Below are 22,100 nucleotides of genomic sequence, written 5' to 3' on the forward strand. Positions count from 1 at the left end.
TTTCTTAAAATAAGGAAGGTGACACACTTTAAAATAACATCATGCTCTCAGGCAATCCTACAAAATGAAACTCACCATGTTGGATCTCTCTGCAGAAGCATGCATGCATGTGATGTGAATACATGAATGTAGTAGCACTTTGCCTTCACGGAAGACACTCACTTACCTGAAGGATTTGTTCTCCAGTGGTGCACGGGCAAACACATTTACACTTTTGGGAGACTAAGCCTGTATCAGACCAGGTCGAGGATTTTACCATTAGGAGCAGTATACAAAACTTTAATTTTCAGGAATGTAAGAGAGAACTTATGGCATTCCTGAAGTTCCCTTACTTCTTTTCACTGCAAGTTCATGCAGCCCACCTCCTAAATTACACTCTTCAAGCATAAAGACTCAATAGACTTCTCAGAGCTAATAGGGAAGATAAATATAGTTACTAATACACTACTGGGATAAAAGTGAGTCAGCAAAAATTTTACTCTCCCTAAAAGTTACAAGGTAGCACCTTTTAATCATTTTCCCTCCTAATACACATCAGGAAAAACTGCCCTTAAAATTACAAAACATAAAACTAGAGAAACTGAAAGGTATGGTTATCTACTGTAAGTAATTAATAGAACAGTTTTTAGGCATCAATATTTTAATTAGCCCAGATTAACAACAATTTAAATTTAAAAAAATGACAAACTTATGACTCCAGAGTGGTAAATCCTATAAGAAAACCATAAACTAATTGCAAGCCCTATTATGGAGATACAAAAAGTGAGATACTATAGTCAAATATTATCTTATTCACAAAGTTCTCCAAGGGCCAACTCTAAGAAAGCAGGAGCTTCTGTCTAGAGGCAGTAGAGCAAAATGAAGACAGGCTTTAAAGCCAAGATGGTCTGAATCTGAATCCTGCCTTCACCATCACAGGATACGGCACTGGATAAGTTACTCTGATTTCTCTATGCTTCGGTTTGCAGCTATGTAAAGTGGAAATCACCTCAGTACTTATTCCAAAGTGGCTGTCAGAAGATCTACTGAATTAATGTAGTAAAGTGCTTAGAAAGGTAATTTAGGGCAGAGTTGGGACTTTGATTAGTTATTTTCTTTATTATTATTGTCTAAGTAACATTTCCTTAAACTAGCAGTTCTCAAATTGTGGTTATAAAAATCCTGGGGTCTCTTAGTCTCCTGTAGGGGTCTGCAAGGTCCAAACTATTTTCACAATATGTAATACCTTTGTTGCTCTTATTTTCTCATGAGTATACACTGGAGTTTTCCAGCGACTACAAGATATGTGATACCACAACAGATTAAATGCAGTAGCAGACATGAGAATTTAGCTGTCTTCTATTAAGAAGACTTGAAAAAAAAAAAAAAAAAGTAAAACAATGCTACTTTTCTTACTAATATTTTGTTTCATAAAAAATAGCTATTTTTTTCATAAAAAGTGTTATCAGTGGACCTCAACAAAAACTGTGCTGCAGTGTACGGACATATATAATAAAACCTTTTATGGCAATCATTCGTTGCCTCTGAGTCTCAGGAGAGAAATCAGTGGTGTTATAAGAAACCACTGTAAAGACGTGGCATTTGAACTGGTCCTTAAGAATGGAGATTTTGTTTTAAACACACACAAAAAAGTATGTTATTTATAACAAATAATATTATTATTTAAAAAATATATTAACATTTTGAAAAGTTCTAAGTTTAATTTCTAATACTATAAATATTGATGTTATAACCCCTATAAACAAAAGCTCTTTGGAATCCTCAATAATTTTAAACACTGTAAAAAAACATGAGACCAAATATTTGAGAAGTGCTGCTTTAAACTATTTTACCAAATTAAACATAGTGCCTCTGAACTGTACAGTGGGCTTTTATGTAATTTTAAATGTGAAAAAATACTTTTTTGTTAAGCACATGACAATCTTTTTTGAGATATTTCTTTTTACAATAGAAAATATTAGGATTTGAATATACGATGATAATTTAAAATATACCATATTTATTTGGATTTATACTGCATTCCACTTTATTTCCTTTTTTTGAGTCTCACTTTTTTGGTCCAGGCTGGAGTGCAGTGGTATGATCTTGGCTCACTGCAACCTCCACCTCCCAGGTTCAAGCAATTCTCGTGCCTCAGCTTCCCGAGTAGCTGGGATTACAGGTGCACACCACCATGCCTGGCTAATTTTTGTATTTTCAGTAAACACGGAGTCTCACTATATGCCCAGGCTGGTCTTGAACTCCTGGCCTCAAGTGATCCACCTGCCTCGGCTTCCCAAAGTGTTGGGATTACAGGCATAAGCCGTGAGCCACCACGCCCGGCCAGCATTTCACTTTTTTAAAAAGAATCTTCCTGGGAGTTCTCTAACAATAAAACAACGGTTGAATGGTTGAGTAAGTGAATATGAAAAAGAAGATAGCCCATGGCCCAGGGATTCATATGTACATTTTAATCCATTCACCTATAAATCTCCATTATGTGTTAAGATATTTTATTAAAGAAATTATAGAATTAATACAGTCTTAATGAAAAGTAGGATGCATGATTTACTTTTTAGGCTTTATAAAAGAGAAAATGAAATATGGCTAAATTTGCTAAAAAGTCTGTTTACAGTAAATATTGCATCTTGAGAGCACTGGAGAAAATGTGATACTGATTTATTCACCAAGATTGAGTGTTACACAATAAACAATGTCACTATTCACTAGTCCACTTGAATTCTTCTCTTATGGAAGTTTTAGAAAGTAAAGAACAAAACAAAGCAGAACAAAAACAACGCTTTCAGATGCTGAATTCTAAGTCAATCTAAAATGAGTAAGAAATTTTGATGAAAAGGTTAAAAATGAGACAATGTACAAACAGATATGGGAGAGGTCTAAAACGACCACCAAAATACTCAGCATATTCTCATTAGCTAAGGAATCAGTCTGCAGGTTATTAACATCTTTCAAAACTGTCTAACTGTCCCCAATCTGTAAGTACTGCCCCGATTACATTTCAAACAAACAAACAAAAAAGCCCTATTTCTCTAAAATTAAAGAGCAGTTTTATTCACTCATATTATCTACTTGTTCATACAATCAACAATTATTTACTGAATAACTACCATAAATAAGGGCAACTAATAAGTATTTACTAAGTCCTAAATGTGCTAAATGCTTTATAGTGATTATTCCATTTCATCCTTAGCACCCTATGAGGCAGGTACTATTATATTATCCATTTTACTAGCAATAATAGAGGTAAATTTCTCAAAGTCATGTAGTTTATAAGAAAAGCCATCTGGCATTTACTACTGCTATACTCAACTGTGCCAGGAATTGTGTAATTCAATGTACTCTTTTAACTATTACTTATTAGAAGAAAATTTACCTTCAACATTTTTTGCCCTAAATTAAAACAAAACATAAATAATTTAATGTTTTCTTTTCTTTTCTTTTTTTTTTTTTGAGACGGCGTTTCACTCTTGTCTCCCAGGCTAGAGTGCAATGGCACGATCTCGGCTCACTGCAACTGCTGCCTCCTGGGTTCAAGTGATTCCCCTGCCTCAGCCTCCCGAGTAGCTGGGACCTCAGGCATGTGCCACCATGTCCAGGTAATTTTTGTATTTTTAGTAGAGACGGGGTTTCGCCATGTTGGCCAGGCTGGTCTTAATCTCCTGACCTCAGGTGATCCACTCGCCTCAGCCTCCCAAAGTGCTGGGATTAAAAGCATGAGTCACTGTTCCCGGCCTAGTGTTTTCTTTTAAAAATAGTATTTTGTTGGTTTTAAATAAATTATCAGAAAAGCTGACCTTAGTGAGATTAGAATTCCAAAGAAAAGGAGACAAGTAAGTGTAAGTCAAAATACATATGCTTCTTGTTAGAAAAAGAAAAGTCCTATGTTAACAATTCTAATTAGATAGTTCCTGCATGGTCTGGAATAGGTAGAAACCCATCAATGGAAATCTGTCTGCCCGATCACCTATGGAGAAAGCAGGAAATACCTTTTTTTAAAACACTGCCTAATCACAAGAATAAAGCAGACATATCAATACAGCAAGAGAAGTGCTACATCCATGCTCATGTCACATGTATGTCTAAATCTACACACGAAACACAGCCCAAGAGCAAACTTTTGGCCAACCTACCTTGCCAAGGGTTCATTATATAGAATACAGTTCCTTAAGCAGGGATCCAATTAATCAAAAAATGAAGGTTGGGCAAATAATTAACATTTTACCTAGCCAAAATAACTATACACTATGAAAATGTCTAACGATCAGAAATCAGACAATGGGAACTAAGGAATCTGGAAAAGCATTTAGTGAGGGGCTACATTTTTTTTTTTTGTACTTTACATGTACAAATTTTAAAAATATATTTAAAATGAATCAAAAAAGGTAAAAAATATTTTCCAAATTTTTCAGTCTCTTAAAATACACTAAAATTTGCTAACAAGGTCCTTAAAATTAGTGACCTCATATTTAGAGAAAAGAACATAAAAACCCTTCAAAATTTTTTTTATTTGCTAATCCACTATGAGACAAACTTTCCTTTGTTTTTCACCAACAAACTAAGACAATTTATAAATCACAAATAGCTACTATTTAGGTAAAATTTCATTTTTCTACCAAGAAAATTTTACACTTATTTTCCATTTAAAAAACATAAATGCTAATAATAATAATGACTTAATAATAGTATCAAAGCTAATAATATTTAAAAAATTCTGATAGTATTTAACTGAAGTTCGGTTTAAATAAAAACTAATATATTTCTCTAGGTTGTTATTAAAGCCTTTTCTCTGTGTTAGGAAAGGATAGTATATTTAAGTAAAAAACATTTGGTATTTAGTTTATTAAAAAAAAACACATGATTTTGCATTATTACCGTTAAAACTAAGCTATTTGTCTTTAGTTACTATTTCTCAACTGCTTAACTTAAAATATGGGAATATATATGTCTCAACTCTCTAATGCAACTGAAATAATATTTTGAAATTTTGCGAGGCATGGTGGCTCACACCTGTAATCTTAGCACCTTCTGGGAGGCTGAGGCTGATGCATCACTTGAGGCCAGGAGTTTGAGACCAGCCTGGCCAACATGGTGAAACCCAGGCTCTGCAAAAATACAAAAAATTAGCTTGGCATGGTGGTGGGCGCTTGTAGTCCCAGCTACTGGGAGGCTGGGGCGTGAGAATCACTTGAACCTGGGAGGTGGAGGTTGCAGTGAGCCGAGATTACATCACTCTCGCCTGGGCAACAGAGTGAGACTTGCCTGCTTCAAAAAAAAGAAAAATGAAATTTTAAGTTGTTCTGATTATTAAAATAATATATGCATTGCTGGAAGATCTTGGTAATTTAAATTATATTCCCTTAGAAATTAGTTTTTATGACAATTTATCCACAAACTTAGAAAATGAGACTCTAAGAGGAATAGCAAAGTTCTGTCTCCCGTCATACCTGGCAAATGAACAATTTAAATTGTTAATGTCTGTAAGCTGCCTTTTAACCTGTGTGCCTCTATCAACTAGATAGTGCCTGGTGTAGAAGAGGCATTAAATAACTGTTGAATTTATTCACTGCATAGATTGGTAACTTTTAAGAATTCAGACACACATTTTAACTACTATCTTACTTTAAAAAAGCAGTATAGCCAAAAAGTTAAGATTTCTAAGTTGTATGAATAATTCCAGCTGTTTTTAGTGACCAACCCATCTTAAGAGATGTATCAAAGCAAGTTTTATAAGAAATAAACAGATCAAGTTTAGAAATAAATTGCTAAAACATATATCTGCCTTCAGTGGCAATACACGTGGTTTTTCTCTAACATACAAGATCAGCAAAGCAGCTTGATATAAAAAAATTATGTTGATGCTTCCCATTGTGACAACTATTAACTAAATAATGAGCAAGGAAGCAATGCAAAAACGTTAAATGCATATTGTAAAATACATCTACCAGCCTAATACAATTTTCTACCTTAAATATTAAAATACAATATTAAAGACAACTTAATCATTCTTGAATTTAAATTAAGTTTTAAAAGAACTTTACTTACTTGTTTGCACCTAAAAAGTAACTACCTTGGTGTCCTTGTCCATATTCCAGTTGCAGATCCTAATAGTACAAAATAAAATATTTAGCACAATAGTAGTATATCACATACCATGATACATTAATATATATTATTTTTAAAGGACAAGCCCCAGACCCCCAAATAAATCTGTATTGCTATACATTCTTAAAAAAGAAGGATTTCATGAGTTCATCGTCCTGATTTAAGTATTTTATTATTTGAGTGTTTTTCTTGGAATTTTTCTGAATAATATATGCAAAGTTTCATTTTTGGTTACTGTTACTTTAACTTTTGGAAAAATCAGTTTTTAGAAAGAAAAAAGCTCAAATAAGGTGTTTATTCTCCAGTTATAATGAAGCAAAAATGTTCAGAGAAGTGAATAAGCAACAAAAATCTTGGTTTACTTTGTATATAGTATCTAAAATAATTATGTATATATACACATTCACATATTTCTACTGCTATTTCACGTAGGTAATAATTTTTTAAAATATAAAATTGGGTGTTATTTTAAAAGTAAATTACATATATGAACTTGTACAATATTATACACTGTATTGAAGGACTTTTAATAATTTGTTAAGAGTATAAAAGCAAAACTTCAAATGAGTATTAAGGCAGTTCCTCAACTATTTAAACACTTTCCGACTTAATGCTGTGGGTTATAGAGTGTTAAGAATTAACATGTAAAAGGATGAACAGTACACATGCTCAACTCAAATGCCTTCTTGAGAAAAAGAAACCTGCTTTCCAACAACCATGAAAAGCATGAAGTAAAGCTGCCTTTTGTCCCCTTCTTAAAGAGTCACTGTAATCTACGCACTGTCTTAACCATTAAGGGGGAATATTTGACATTTTAAAAATGAATCTTATTTACATTGGAAAATAGCGTATTTAAAGTGCTTTTTACTTTTACAAGATATTCTCAGATTCATGATCAGGGCTTAACACAAAAGTCACCCTGGAGTAGCCGCCTTCCAAGACTGCCAGGGAAGATTATCTGCAGCCTTCTCCAAGTCTCCACAGCATTCAACACACAGGGCTCCTCTAGCACTTACGCTGCATTTTAATCTATTTACATGTTTGTAAAAGTGAGCTCCTTAAACAATGGGAAATGATCAAATCTATCTTCTTTCCTTACAGCCTATGGTCTAGCATTGTTCCTGGCACAAACTGACTGCACCATAAATAAATGCTTGTTCAAATGCCAACTGTTTATTTTCCCATAAATAAAACTTCAGCCTCATTAACATACATAAAGCTAATTCTAAATCACAAAAAATACTAAGCCTCAGAATATAAGGATTTTAAGCAATACATTACATTTAAGAGAAAAGCACTTTAAAATTTAAATATTCCAAGATCTGTCAAAAAAATATCTGATGAAAATTAAAATCAAAATCCTGGTTCAGACAAGACTCAAATTTGTCTTCTTCAATATTTGTGTTCTTCCAGGCATAACAGTAAGTGTTCTTATCAGTGTCAGAAAAGATAACACATCATAAAAAAGATTAGTTGACTGTCACACTGGTATGACACGAAATTCTAATGAAAAAGGACATCTGTACTCTTTAATTTGTAATGATATATCTTAATAAGATAAAATCATTGTTACCACAAAACTGCACAGTTTAAGTGGTCATGACTTTACTATTGAATTCTTAAACTGCAGTATTCAGTAAAGAGAAGTATTAAGTTAAACACAAAATTTGTTTTCTTCAGCTATGGATAAGTGGGCCCTCTATCAGACCAGCTACATTTTTAGCCAATATAATCTCTAAGCCTTTAATCAAATGACAGCTTCCAAAAGCACACATTCGTGTGGAGTGGCCATGGCTTCTGTTATATAAACACAGATGTGTCGTAGAATATTCAGCTCATCTGATACGTAAGTAAAAGGCTGGTAATAATGATTAAAAATAAAGGAAATAGGCCAGGTGCGGTGGCTCACGCCTGTAATCCTAGCACTTTGGGAGGCCGAGGCAGGTGGATCATGAGGTCAGGAGGTAGAGACCATCCTGGCCAACGTGACGAAACCCCGTCTCTACTAAAAATACAAAAAATTAGCTGGGCGTGGTGCCTCGAGCCTGTAGTCCCAGCTACTTGGGAGGCTGAGGCAGGAGAATTGCTTGAACACGGGAGGCGGAGGTTGCAGTGAGCTGAGATCACGCCACTGCACTCCAGCCTGGCGACAGACAGAGACTCCATCTCAAAAAAAATTAATTAATTAATTAAAAAAAAACCAGAAAAAACCCCCAAAAAAACCGAGATCAGCAGTATATTTAGAAAGGTAAGAAAAGTATCTAAAATAACTAAAGCAATACATTAATAGAAAATTGAGTATAGGCTCATATAGAGAACATTCAGGCCAGGAGAGAAGTTGTAGATAGATCCAAGTCTGATGATTAAATGGGTCATGTCCCAAGTCTTACCAGGAAAGGTGAAATTCAAAGGGGCTCATTCTTTAACAATTTCTTCTCCCTAAACTATGTTATAGCAACCATGGAACTAAAACAATGTGCCAGGAATACCATAAGTAAAATATTACTTTAAATCCTTCTAAAACGTTTCTAATCTCATTTAATACAACCATTGTTTACCGAGCACCTATTATCTGACAGGAATTCAGACAGAAAATCGGATAAGGAAAATGAGAAGAAATAAAAAGGAAAGGAACAAAAGTGAAACCAGGGCAAAGTTAGTAGTTAATTATATGTCTTTGGTGCAGTCCAAGAAAGACTGATCTAAAATGCTTTTCAAAAAGGATTTGGAAGTTATTCCATATCAGAAAAATGCTACCAAAATAATGCTTGGAAAGGCACTCAAACTATCCCAAGATGATGGTATCCTACGGTCATTCTTTATAAGCTAAACAAGAAACACTTGAGTATGACAGCATAAAAAAAGTTAGTAGCGCTAATCAGGCATCAACTTGTTAATGAATGACAATGTTTACACAGTAGAGTCAAATAAGTAACAAGAGCTGAAAACATGCAATAACCTAGTACAGATTAAAAGTTCAAGATCGTTATCCTAGCCCAATTAAAATATCTATTTAGGTTGCAAAGTCCTAATTTCAATAGTTCATTTTAATGAACGGGAGACTATTTCGTGTGAGAAAACTGAAAATGAACATAGGATGTAACATGGAGCACTGGAAAAGGAAAAGCATATGACCAAAAACATCTTATTGTAGTTTTAAAAAAATCCCCTTGGGAGATTTAAGTCTATACCTGATGAGAAAGCAGCAGGAAGTCAATAGAATTGATACAGTTCACTACAAAAACACAAAAGAAAAAAATACTTGAGCAATATATTTTGACCAAGAAAAAGAACAGGAGAAATATTTTCCCATCAAAAATGAGAAAATTATGGCACAAATAAGGTTGTTAGTGAGATACCTTGTAATGCAGTAGATGATTTATAGAAATAGAGAGGGGATGGATCCAGGATAATTCAAATATTTTTTATTTCTTAAAAAGTAAGAAAAGCAAGTAGAGTCAGAATATTAAGTTAGGATTCTGACTAACAAAAGCAGATTAAGGAGCCTGAAAATTGAATAACATGACTTTTGTACTGCAGGCTCGAAAATGAATACTGGCAAGGTGAGGTATACTATATACTTCTTCAGAGCAATGATTATGTTACTATTTATTTATTCCTCTCCATAGCCATTAACAAAGTGTTCTTTGGGTTTTTGTTTGTTTTTGAGATGGAGTCTTGCTTTGTTGCCCAAGCTGGAGTGCAGAGGCGCGATTCTCAGCTCCCTGCAACCTCCGCCTTCTGGGTTCAAGAAATTCTTCTGCCTCAGCCTTTCAATTAGCTGGAATTACAGACATGCACCACCATGCCCAGCTAATTTTTGTATTTTCAGTAGAGACAGGGTTTTGCCATGTTGGCCAGGCTGGTCTCAAACTCCTGACCTCAAGTGATCCGCCCGCCTTGGCCTCCCAAACTGCTGGGATTATAGGCATGAGCTACCGCGCCGGGTCAACATAGTGTTTTATACAGAATTAACTTTCAATTTTTTTTTATTGGTATATGGGCTTAAATAGCCAGTAAAACTATGCAAATTAGAAAAAAATAGCATCAGTTAAGATGGATGTGTAATATAACCTTTTAATCTGAAGACAGCATTTTGCTGATCAGACAAACCAATTTTTATTGTTATGGGCAAAACTCTTTTAATTAACTTACAGTGAGTTTTTGTTTTAAACTCAGGCATCTTTCAAAAATTCTCATCCTGTCAATTCTAAAAAATCGAGCCCTATTCTTCTGGCTTCATATATTAATTACCTGATTTTTTTTTTTTTTTTTTTTTTACAAGAGCACTTTTGGATAGCACAGAAGTTGAAATACAATATTCTAAATTCATTTACAAAATCATAAAATAAATACAGTTGGCATTTAAAACAACCAGAAATCACGGGTAATATGGAATGTTTACGCAGCAAGGTCTTTAAAGGGGTAAATGTTCCTTCTGGTCCCAAAGGAATTTAGGGTTTTTACCTTGGTGCCAATTGCCAGCTAAGATGAGGGCCAGACATTTTGGATTCCTCAGGCTTTTAGTGGTCACACAAGCATTTGTAAGAGAAGAAATCTTGTTCATAGTGCCAAGATTTTAGAATTGATAACATTAGAACACAGAAATAACTGTGGCTACTTCATACCCATTAGGAAAGCTATTATCAAAAGTTAAAAACAAAACAAAACAGAGGATAATAACAAGTGTTGATGAGGAGGTGGAGAAATTACAAGTCATGTGCATTGCTGGTGGAAATGTAAAAATGTTGCAGCTGCTGTGGAAAATAGTATGGCAGTTTCTCAAAAAATTAAAGATAGAACTACAAGTCCATTTCTAGTTACATATCAAAAGAGTTGAAAGCAGGGACTCAAACAGATATTTGTATATCCATGTTTATAGCAGCATTATTCACAATAGCCAAAAGGTAAAAGCAGCTCACTGTCCATCAATAGATGAATATATAAACAGAAGGTGGTATTTACATGCAATGGAGTATTATTCAGCCTTAAAAAGGAAATTCTGACACATGCTGCAACACGGAGGAACCCTGAAGATACTATGAAATTATGCTAAGTAGTGAGCCAGTCACAAAAGAACAAATATGCTATGATTTCACTTTATACAGGATAACTAGAGAAGTCAAATTCATAGTCAGAAAACAGAGTGTTCACTGCCAGGGGCTGGAGGGAAAAAGGAATGGGGAGTTATTGTTTCATGAGTATAGAGTTTTAGTTTGGGAAAATGAAATCATTCTGAAGATGGAGAGCAGTGGCAGCTGTGTAACAATGTGAATGTACTTAATGCCACTGGACTGTAGACATAAGTATTAAAATGGTAAATTTTGTAATGTGTATTTTACCACAATAAAAAAAAAAAACGAAACAAAACATAACCATCCGACATATATATTTATTTTTAAAAGGTGGGGGGCCCAGTATGTTTTTACTTTAAAAACATATACTGATGATGTTGGGTAGAGGCGATACAGCACAGTGGTTTAGTTTTGAATTCCTGAGTCAGGCTGCTTAGGAATCCTAGCTCTGCTATTCTTAGCTAAAGAGTAACGAATTTCAGCTTCCTTGCACTTTAAATCACCTCATTTGTAAAACAAGAATACTAATATATCTAAAATGCTTAGAATAATGCCTGGTATATAAAAACCTGTAGATAAATGTTAGCTTTTGTTACCATTGGGAGTGAGCTTTAAGGTTGATTTTGTAAGTTGTATACTCTGACAAATATTTCATTCATCCTCTTCTGCCAGAACTAGCCTAACAGTCCCTAAATCCCTCCATTGTCACAAGACCCCTGTCAACTGCTCCCCTGTACCACAAGAAACTCCTGATTACAGGGCAGGGAGCAGGGATGAAGGTGGGAGCAGTTACAGGGAACAAAGCCATAATGTGGTAACTTATTCAAGTTACTAGGCTAGTTCCACATGTGGCAGAGAAAAGAGTATTTGTAATTTTTTTTTTTTTTTTTTTAAGATGGAGTCTCACTCTGTTGCCAGTCTGGAGTGCAGTGGCACAATCCTGGCTCACTGCAACTTCCACCTTCCAGGTTCAAGCGAATTCTCCTGCCTCAGTCTCCCAAGTAGCTGGGACTACAGGTACATGCCACCACGCCCAGCTAATTTTTTGTATTTTTAGTAGAGACATGGTTTGACCATGTTGGCCAGGATGGTCTCGATCTCTTGACCTCGTGATCTGCCCGCCTCAGCCTCCCAAAGTGCTGGGATTACAGGCGTAAGCCACCGTGCCCGGCCAAATTTCTGTAATTTTAAAGTATTATGTTTCCAGTTTTGTTGTTATCTTTTCTACATGGAGGATATTAATAAATACTAGAATCAATTCAAAATGTTGATTGTGTTGTCTTTATTTCTGCAATAAATTTCACTAATTGTCATTCTACCCTAGATGTCTAATTCTGAAGACATTTTCAATCCAGCAATCACCGATTGTGTTTTCTTCAGACATTCTATCTCACTTGGCCCTATGGGTTAATTCTCAATTCTCACACATTTTGTGTCTTTAGGCCATTGAACACATCCCCTCTTTTTTTTGAGATAGTGCGTTTACTGGCTCTCCTAGCTTTTCAACTGCTTCTTCCCTACCTCCAATGTTGGTTCTACCTGAATGTTAAACATAGGCATCATCCACTATGGTAACCAGTTTTTTGCACTCTTTTTTCAGATTTAACAATGGGGAACATATGCAATTTTGTGGCTTCATCTATCACTTCCTCTTTGATAATTTAAATCTACTTTTTAAAAACGGAATCCCAGATTAGTATAATTCCAAAATCTCAGCTGTCTGCCTGACATCTCTCAAACCTGTGCTCTGTGCTGGCAATTGTTTCCAATTCCCATGAAACAGAGCCAGCATCTGTCCCTTTTCTTCCTGAAGAATCTACAATGTTCCTACACAATACTGACATTAGTCTTAGTCCCTCCCAGAAGCCAGATAAGCCACATGGGCCCCAAAGCTCTTCTCCTTCTCTCATATCTGCAATACATACTGTATGTTAGCTTCCCCTCACCAACACTTGCCACTTGGCAAAATTTTGGCAAGCCATTATGTATTTTATTGCATGGGTAAGAGTTTGAATGTTTAAGTACATTCTGTCCAATAGGACAGCAACCTCCCTAAAGAAGGGAAATTATGTCTAAAATCTCTTTTATATTTTATAAATGTCAGAGGTCCTAGATTAAAAAATTTACATAAAGAATCATTTAAGCCAACCCAAATTGAAAGATGTATGTTACTAAGGTAAAGAGGAAGGAAAGAGAAGGAAAATTCCATTTAAAAGTCAAAAGTAGAATCTGGGAGTAAATATGTGGGTAACTTGGGGCTCTTGCCAACCACAGTAGCAGAAAAAGAACTATTTACTTAATAACAACTATTATTTATGTAATATTTAATCGCATCAATTTCTCATTTTTTCTTATGTAATGGTAAGACAGTATTTATAACTTCAGGAATGCTTTATAATCTAAATTTTGTCCTAAGGAAACCAGACATGATAGTAATGCTGAAAAATTAAAACTTCATCTGAGAATGATTTCATTGTTAATGTAGAAGCAAATTATCTTTAAAAATTATATATGTACCATATATTATATGAATAATATATGTGTGTGCCATATGACAGATGAATATATATTATATATGTAATACATATGAATATATGTACCATATAACATATGAATAGTTTATATATATATATGGATGGATGGTTTCTAGTTCATTAAAACAAGTTACATCATTAAACTGGACATTTTTACAGGGAAATGTCATTTCTTAAAAAAAAAAAAAACCTAATATATGAATGAGAAAATTAAACATTAACATTTTTCATAAAAAAGACAAGCAAGTAATGTTTATTTATTACTACAGCATTATATTTGAATAAGTAGATATGTATATGTAACTTGTTATGGGAAAAAATTGCTACAAGTCTTAATATATGGAAGTTTGCTAAATGATAGCAACTTATAAAACAATGCTTTAACTGGACAAAATGTTTGATCTTAAAAGAAAACAATTAAGACTAAAACAATGCTGACAAAGAAAATCAGAAGATGAGAAATACCAGATTAGATCTTGCAGTGTAGTATATTTCTTCTGAACTGTCCAAAAAACCATCACTGTCGGGCTGTTTAGCAGAGACCAAGAAACCCAAGTTATTTATGCTTAGACTAAAAGCCACACATTCACAAAGGGAAACTTTCACAAATGAAGTAAGTCCTGCTAATATAATTTTATTAAGGCAAATGGAAAGTCAAATTGTATTAGGCAGCTTCTAAAAAAGCAACATTGCAACAACTTTGCTCTAAAATGCAGTTACTAAATTAGTATAGAATTTAAATACAGGCAATGCCAACTTACAAAGGGAAACAAAAATAAACTCAAACTGCCTTAACAAAACACAATTAGCATTTATAAATATCATGACTACTTTTTCTTAATTTTCTCCACCCCTCTTCATAAATGTCAGGCTTTGGTATTACAATATGATCATTTTAAGACTTTTTCTTTAACATTCTATTCATCCACACTGGTACACTGAATTAGAGAAACTATAAGGTAAAGGCTAATGACTCCCTTTGTATGCTTCAGTCAAGAGAGCTAAAATAAGCATTAAATTGAATAAGAAAGCTCCTACTTCAATCCTTAGTACTTATTAAGTTACTTTTTTCTCTTATTAACTAGCAAATAAAAAAAATGAAACAGACATCATATGGAACTCTGGCAAAATAATTTCTTTAGAATTCTGTATTTTCCAATGTCTCATTTTTTATTGTTCTATAGAATATTAACATCTCAAATAGCTGCAAAGTATTTTACTTTTATGACTGAATCTAATATATTATCATTTATCTGGAAAGGAGTATATAAGACAACAAAAGAATCATGCAAAGTATATTCATAAAGTTATAGCAAGCCTTAAATGAATGACGAACTTCATTTACTATGTATGCCTCATCTCCCTAAGTTTTAGTCCTCTATACAGATATGACTCTACTCTAATGTTTGGAAACCATGGCATTTATCCTAAATATACATATTTTAAAAAGCCCCTCAAAAACAGAAAAAATAAAAAAAAATAATTAAAAGCTAGCATTAAAAACATTTAATCAGAGGATGGTAAAACTAGTTTCTCCTAAAATAATTTTGAAAATATTCAGCAACACAGATTTATTTATTATGAATTTGAGAATTACTTACCTTTTTGTTTCCTACAAGTTTTTCTTAAATTTTATTTTATGTTTTTAAAGACAAGGTCTCACACTTTCGCCTAGGCTAGAGTACAGTGGTGCGATCATAGCTCACTGTAACCTTATATTCCTGGGCTCAAGGGATCCTCCTGCCCTAGCTTTCCAAGTAGCTAGGACTATAAGTACACACCGCCATGTCAACTAAGTTTTAAAATTTTTTTGTAGAGACAGGGTCTTACTATGTTGACCAGGCTGGGACCTCAAATGTTTTTGAAAATATTAACAACTAGCTTTTTTGGTCAGTACTAATACATCACAGAGACAAATTAAAACATTTATTTTCAGTGTTAACATTCTAAGGCTACGCTACTTACAAGTTCATGATGTGGTTCTGTCTCCTTTCTTAAGGGCGGATCAAATTTCACTTGGCCAACTAAAAAAGAAAAAAAAAAAGTAAAACCAGGATGTTTTTATATTCTTAATGACAATAATTTAAAAAGTTATTCCATGCTAAAATACATTTAATGCTACCATCAACCACACACTGATCTTCAAAGATTTTTGTTTTCAATTTTTAAAACTGATACTAATAATTGTAAATATTCATGGTGGTGCATGTGATATTTTGATACATGTGGACAGTGTATAATGAACAAAACAGGGTAATTAGGATATCCATCACATCAAACATTTATCATTTCTTTGTGTTAGGGAACACTCCAAATCTTCTAACTATTTTGAAGTTTACAATAAATGATTGTTAATTATAATTTCCCTACTCCGCTACTGAACACTAGAATGCATTCCTTCCATTTAACTTTATTTTTGTACCTATGAAACAACCTCTTTTCATCCACCTATCTCTTACCCATTCCTGCCTCTGGTAACCATCACTCTACCTCCATGAGATCAACTTTTTTAGCTACCACATATGAATGAGAGCGTGAGACATTTGTCTTTCTATGCCTAGTCACTTAACATTAATGTCCTCCAGTTCCATCCATGTTGTTGCAACTGACAGGATTTCATTCTTTTTTATGACTGAATAATATTCTTTTGTGTATATATACATTTCCTGAATGTATGAATATAAATATATTCATCCGTTGATGGACATATAGGTTGTTTCTTTATCCTAGGTATTGTGACAATGCTGCAATAAACTTGGGAGTGTAGATATCTCTTAGATATACCGATATCCTTTTTTTTGGATGCATAATCCAGTGGTTCTGAATCATATGGTAGTTCTATTTTTAGTTTTTGAGGAACCTCCATACTGTCTACCATAGTGGCTGTACTAATTTACATATCCATCAGAAGTATATAAGAGTTCCCTTTTCTCTGCATTTTCACCAGCATGTGTTGTTTTCGGCTTTTTAACAACAGCCATTTAAACTACAGTGAAATGATATCTCATTGGGGTTTTTCTTTTTTGATTTGTATTTTCTTTACAATTAGTGATGCTGAACATATTTTCATGTACCTGATGGCCATTTGTACATTAGCTGGAAAAAGCCCAATAAAGTCTGCTTTATTAACTGCTAAAGCTTAATTTGTTAATTCTAGGCCTTTTCCACAGTAATAAAAGATGATGATTAACAAAATTATATGTGTGTACAATCGGATCTAACTTGCTACTTTGTTGTGACCAGGCATAAAACAGAGACAATCTTTTTTTGTTTTGTTTTGTTCTTTGAGACGGAGTCTCTTTTTGTCGCCCAGGCTGGAGTGCAATGGCACAATCTCGGCTCACTGCAATCTCCACCTCCTGGGTTCAAGCGGTTCTTGTGCCTCAACCTCCTGAGTAGCTGGGACTACAGGTGTGAGCCACTACACCAGGCTAATTTTTTGTATTTTTAGCAGAGACAGGGTTTCACCATGTTGGCCAGGCTGGTCTGGAACTCCTGACCTCAGGTGATCTGCCCACCTTGGCCTCCAAAAGTGCTGGGATTACAGGTGTGAGCCACCATGCCTGGCTGAGACAATCTTAACTCAGTATTTAGGTGGGTAGACAGCAGCTGATACAGGGTACTTGTGGAAGCCAGCCTGTAACATGGTCCCCAGTGACTCCTCCCTCTTGGTATTCACAATGCTTCCACATTGGATCAGGGTTGGCTGTGACCAAAAGACCAGAGCAGAAGTAACCGTATATGAGGTCCAAGATAAAGCTTCTGTCTTGGGCTCTCTCTGTTGGATCACTTGCTCTGGAGGAAGTTACCTTGTGAGCAGCCCTAAAGAGAGGCCTCTTGGCAAGGAAGTGAAGCCTCTGGCTAATAGTTACATGAATGAGCTTGGAAGTAAATCTTCCAGTCCAGTCAAGCCTTCAGATGACTCCAGCCCTAGCTGATACCTGTGTGCAACTTTATGAGACCTTGAGCCAGAACTCAGCTAACCTGTCCTGGATTCCTGACTCTCAAAATCTGTTAGAGACAATAAATGTTTATTGTTTAATATGAGCAGATACACAGAAAGTGAGAAAATTCAACACCTTCAGACTTATACTAAAAGAAATACTAAAAGGAATTATTTAATCAAAAGAGATCCATAAATGGTAGTACAGAAATACAGTATTGAATGAAGAGCAAAAAATTGGTAAATATACAGATAAATACAAATGAATATTGACCATGGTTAATGACAATAATATTGTCTTATAGGATTTAAAATATATTGGAGTTGGTTTAAAAAATGTTTATTGTTTTAAACTACTAAATTTTGGGTTTGCTACACAACCAAAAACAACCACTGTAGCTAAAGTATAAACTAGCCAGAGTAGACATAGATTAACTGTACTACATTCGTCTTTTCTTTTTCCTTGCTGTTCTAATGTATTGAATGTTTCAGTACTTTTACCTTTTATTTCTATAGCTCATTATCATTATCTGATCTTATAACCTGGGTAAAAAACCCTCAAGTCTCCTGAGATAAAAGCAGAGGAAAAAATACAGAACAATAAAAAGAAAACAAATAGCCACAATATGTTACATTTCAACTAGTAAGAGCTTCAGCCAAAACCAAAACTTCGCAACCAAGGTGAGGAAAAGAGTAAGATTTCAAAGCATAATCACTTTTCTAATGGTTTTATTTCAACTTTGTATGTAAATTTATTGTGAATGTTAATATCAATGAAAGAAGACCATGGGATTTGAATATTTAGCAACTGGAGGCATAAGGAAAAAAATGGTTGAGAAACAGCCCTGTAATATCTCCAATTATGTGTGGGTGTGTATATGCTTTTAAGCTGTTAATGGCTCAGATATTAAATTTTGGCCCTTAGATCTGGTAAGTAGGTTAAGAATGAGTCCATCATAACTGTTCACAATTGATCACACATCAAAGATTACAAAGTAACTTTTAGTAAGGTATCAAAACTAACATATACCTCATCTTTTTTTTTTTTTTTTTTGAGACGGAGTCTCACTCTGTCGCCCAGGCTGGAGTGCAGTGGCCGGATCTCAGCTCACTGCAAGCTCCGCCTCCCGGGTTCACGCCATTCTCCTGCCTCAGCCTCCCGAGTAGCTGGGACTACAGGCGCCCGCCACCTCGCCCGGCTAGTTTTTTGTATTTTTTTAGTAGAGACGGGGTTTCACCGTGTTAGCCAGGATACATATTCCTCATCTTGATAAAGGCCTATTGAACAGCTTTCACCTATACTTGTCTTCAAATTCCAAAATTAAGTCTGTAATAAAATTACATGAGGACAGTCTTGTGCATCTATCTGCCTTGTGTTACTGTCACCTGTGAACATGCCCATTTCTCCCACCAGACTGTATAACCCCCACTGTACTTGAACTCTGTGTGGAGAATGCATTTCCAGAGAGGGAGCAAAGTCCCTATGGACATTCAAACCTTACACTGGTATCACTCTTCTGCTCTCTTCAAATTCCCTAAAGTTATGACAAACCTCTGCCACAGAATCTTCCAGTTACTCTTCAAATAACTGTTGGTCAATCATCCCAGTCTGCAGCACTGTTTATGATGTTCTTTTTTATTTTTTAAACTTTTATTTTAGGTTCAGGGGTACACGTGCAGGTTTGTTGTATAGGTAAAAAGCTTGTATCATGAGGGTTTATTGTACAGATTATTTCGTCACCCAGGCACTAAGCCTAGTACCCAATAGTTACTTTTTCTGATCTTCTCCCTCCTCCTAACCCTTCACCCTCAAGTAGGCCCCAGTGTCTGTTGTTCCCCTTTGTGTCCATGAGTTCTCGTATGATGTTCATTTTTTTCCTTTCTTTTTTTTTTTAAATTGAGACACTGTTGCCAAGGCTGGAGTGCAGTGGCAGGATCTTGGCTCACTGCAACCCTCTGCTTCCCAGGTTTAAGCAAGTCTCCTGCCTCAGCCTCCCGAGTAGCTGGGACTATAGGCACATACCAACAGGCCCGGCTAATTTTTGTATTTTTAGTAGACACAGGATTTCACCATGTTGGTCAGGTTGGTCTTCAACTCCTGACCTCAAGTGATCCACCTGCCTTGGCCTCCCAAAAGTACTGGGATTATAGGTGTGAGTCACTGTGCCCAGCCTAGACATCTAGTTTGAAATAGCATACACATGCATATTCACTTAGAAGTTGAGAATCACTGATATGTTACCACAGAGTGATTCAGAAATACTATGCTATAAAGGGACTGACAATGTAATTTTTTAATAAAATCAGATAACAAGATAGAGAGCACTTTAAATTACATTTTCAACAGTACTGAATACATGAAGTTTTCTAAATCAACTGCAAGAAATCTCTAATTACTTTTCTTTTTTTTTTTTTCCCAGACAGAATCTTGCTCTTTGCCCAGGCTGGAGTGCAGTGGCAGGATCTCGGCTCACTGCAAACTCGGTCTCCCAGGCTCAAGGGATTCTCATATATACCTCAGCCACCCAAGTAGCTGGGATTACAGGTGCACATCACCATGCCTGGCTAATTTTGGTAGCTTACGTAGAGACGGGGTTTCGCCAAGTTGGCCGTGCTTGTCTTGAACTCCTGGCCTCAAGTGATCTGCCCGCCTCGGCCTCCCAAAGTGCCGGATTACAAGCATAAGCCACTGTACCTGGCCTCTAATTACTTTTTGTATATTAAAGAAATGATAAAGATATTTCATAATTACTTTTTGTATATTAAAAAGCTTGTTTTATATATTCGTATATAAAAAGCTTTTTATATAACCCACCACACTTTCCAGATATCACTAGTACATAACTCAGAGAATAAATGCTTCTAAGGAATAAAAAAGTTAAGGCACTATTGTTCGAGGGATTCCTGTTGGCAGTTTATCACTGATGAGCTGACAGTATTGGATCCCACGTGAATGAATGGCTTGTCTTAGTGGGCCCATAACTTGGCTGCCCATAAGAAATAACTGGAGGCCTATTTTAAAAGATTTCTGGGCCAATCCAAGACCTACTGAATTGGACTCTATGGAGAAGTGTTGCCTGAGAATCCCTTTTTAAAAGTTTCCAGGTTGCTCAGATGCTAGGGCATCTGTTTCTCTGTTTGCGGACCTCTATTTCTCTGTTACCCTTGGATCATGAGTGCATGAATGACATGGGAGCTTGTTAGTAGAACCTCAGATCCCATCCCAGGTCTACTGAATCTGAAACTGCATTTAACAAGCTCTCTAGGTGAGTTACCTGCACATAGGAGTTTACGGCACTCCCTTATTACTTCTATCCTGCATATTTCAGGAATTAACTTCTCTTCCCCAACAGTGACAACAAAAACACATCCCATCCTGCCGCCAAAAATTCCACAAGAATAAGGAAAATGAAATTCTTACTGCCCTAATTAAACTTTACCTTTAACAGTGTTTAGTAAGAAAAACTATTCAGAAGGAAATAAAACAAAAATAACTGTAACTAAATTATAACTTATTTCTATCATTAAATCATAAACTGTGTATCGTATACACTTACAGTTTATCTCTGAGCGTGTTTTTTCTTCTCTCACATTTCTACTTGTTGAGTGAATTCTATGTGGTACAGCAACAAGAGGCTAGAAAAGAACAAAATCAATGATATGCAGCATTTGATAATCAAGTTATAGTTTGGTCCACAAAATTACCCAAACAGGAAAAAAAAACAAACTTCATTTTAGGTAAAAACGAAAGCAAAACAGCACTTTGCAATTTTTTTTTTTTTTAAAGAGCAAACCACAATAGCAGCTCAAACTATGAAGGTGAAAAAATATTTTTATTATCCACAACATAAATTATTATTTTACTAGAAAGGGCACTTCTTTGGCTAACTACATATGAAATTAAACACAATTAGTAACATATTCTGCTTATTTGTACATGCAACACCAGACTTGTCTAGATCCATTCTACAAGGATGAATCAAGTACACTTGAGTATTCTGGATCTATTCTGACATCAAGATATTCTGAAGGGAAAGGAAATACAACAGTATAAACATTACCATTGGCATCTATCATTTAATGATGGTTGAGCTTAGAAGGCTTTTAAGGTTTATTTTTCAATTTATGGATTTTTTTGAAATAATATTAAAAAACTACACACAGACATTTATACATGATGTAGGATATTAGTTTGTGTTTCACTTTTGGCACTATTTGAATTATAACCAATTTAACTAAGACTGCAAAAATTATGTAACTTATGTTTAGGTGAACATACAGTATTTTATGTTTTACAGAAGCTTTATTTATTTATTTTTTTCATTAAAAAAATGCTTTCCACTCCATCACAGTTTCTTTTGGTTACAGATGTACCATTACAATTTCCACGAGTAGGAAACATACCAATATTCAACTATTTGCCTTTAATTTGCAAAGAAGATTCAC

At 34.9% G+C, this 22,100-nt stretch overlaps 1 protein-coding gene across 14 annotated transcripts in view; it reads right to left on the reverse strand.

The window, feature by feature from the left end:
• LOC105464888 (mitogen-activated protein kinase kinase kinase kinase 3) overlaps positions 1 to 22,100 on the reverse strand; it is a 187,300-nt gene that overhangs the window by 43,793 nt on the left and 121,407 nt on the right. For 12 of the 14 annotated variants that reach the window (XR_011611629.1, XM_071076576.1, XM_071076580.1 and 9 more), the window contains 4 exons: positions 21,212 to 21,290; positions 15,677 to 15,735; positions 14,177 to 14,239; positions 6,043 to 6,101 (listed from right to left, as the gene is read on the reverse strand). Coding sequence is in view for 13 of the 14 variants with exons in the window: in XM_071076576.1 (XP_070932677.1) it covers positions 6,043 to 6,101; positions 14,177 to 14,239; positions 15,677 to 15,735; positions 21,212 to 21,290 (260 nt within the window). In the remaining variant the exon portion in view is untranslated. The remainder of the gene's footprint in view (positions 1 to 6,042; positions 6,102 to 14,176; positions 14,240 to 15,676; positions 15,736 to 21,211; positions 21,291 to 22,100) is intronic. The other 2 variants (XM_071076585.1, XM_071076575.1) reach the window with 1 other exon arrangement.

This window comes from Macaca nemestrina, chromosome 13 (genome assembly GCF_043159975.1).
Source record: "Macaca nemestrina isolate mMacNem1 chromosome 13, mMacNem.hap1, whole genome shotgun sequence".
Lineage (NCBI taxonomy): Eukaryota > Metazoa > Chordata > Mammalia > Primates > Cercopithecidae > Macaca > Macaca nemestrina.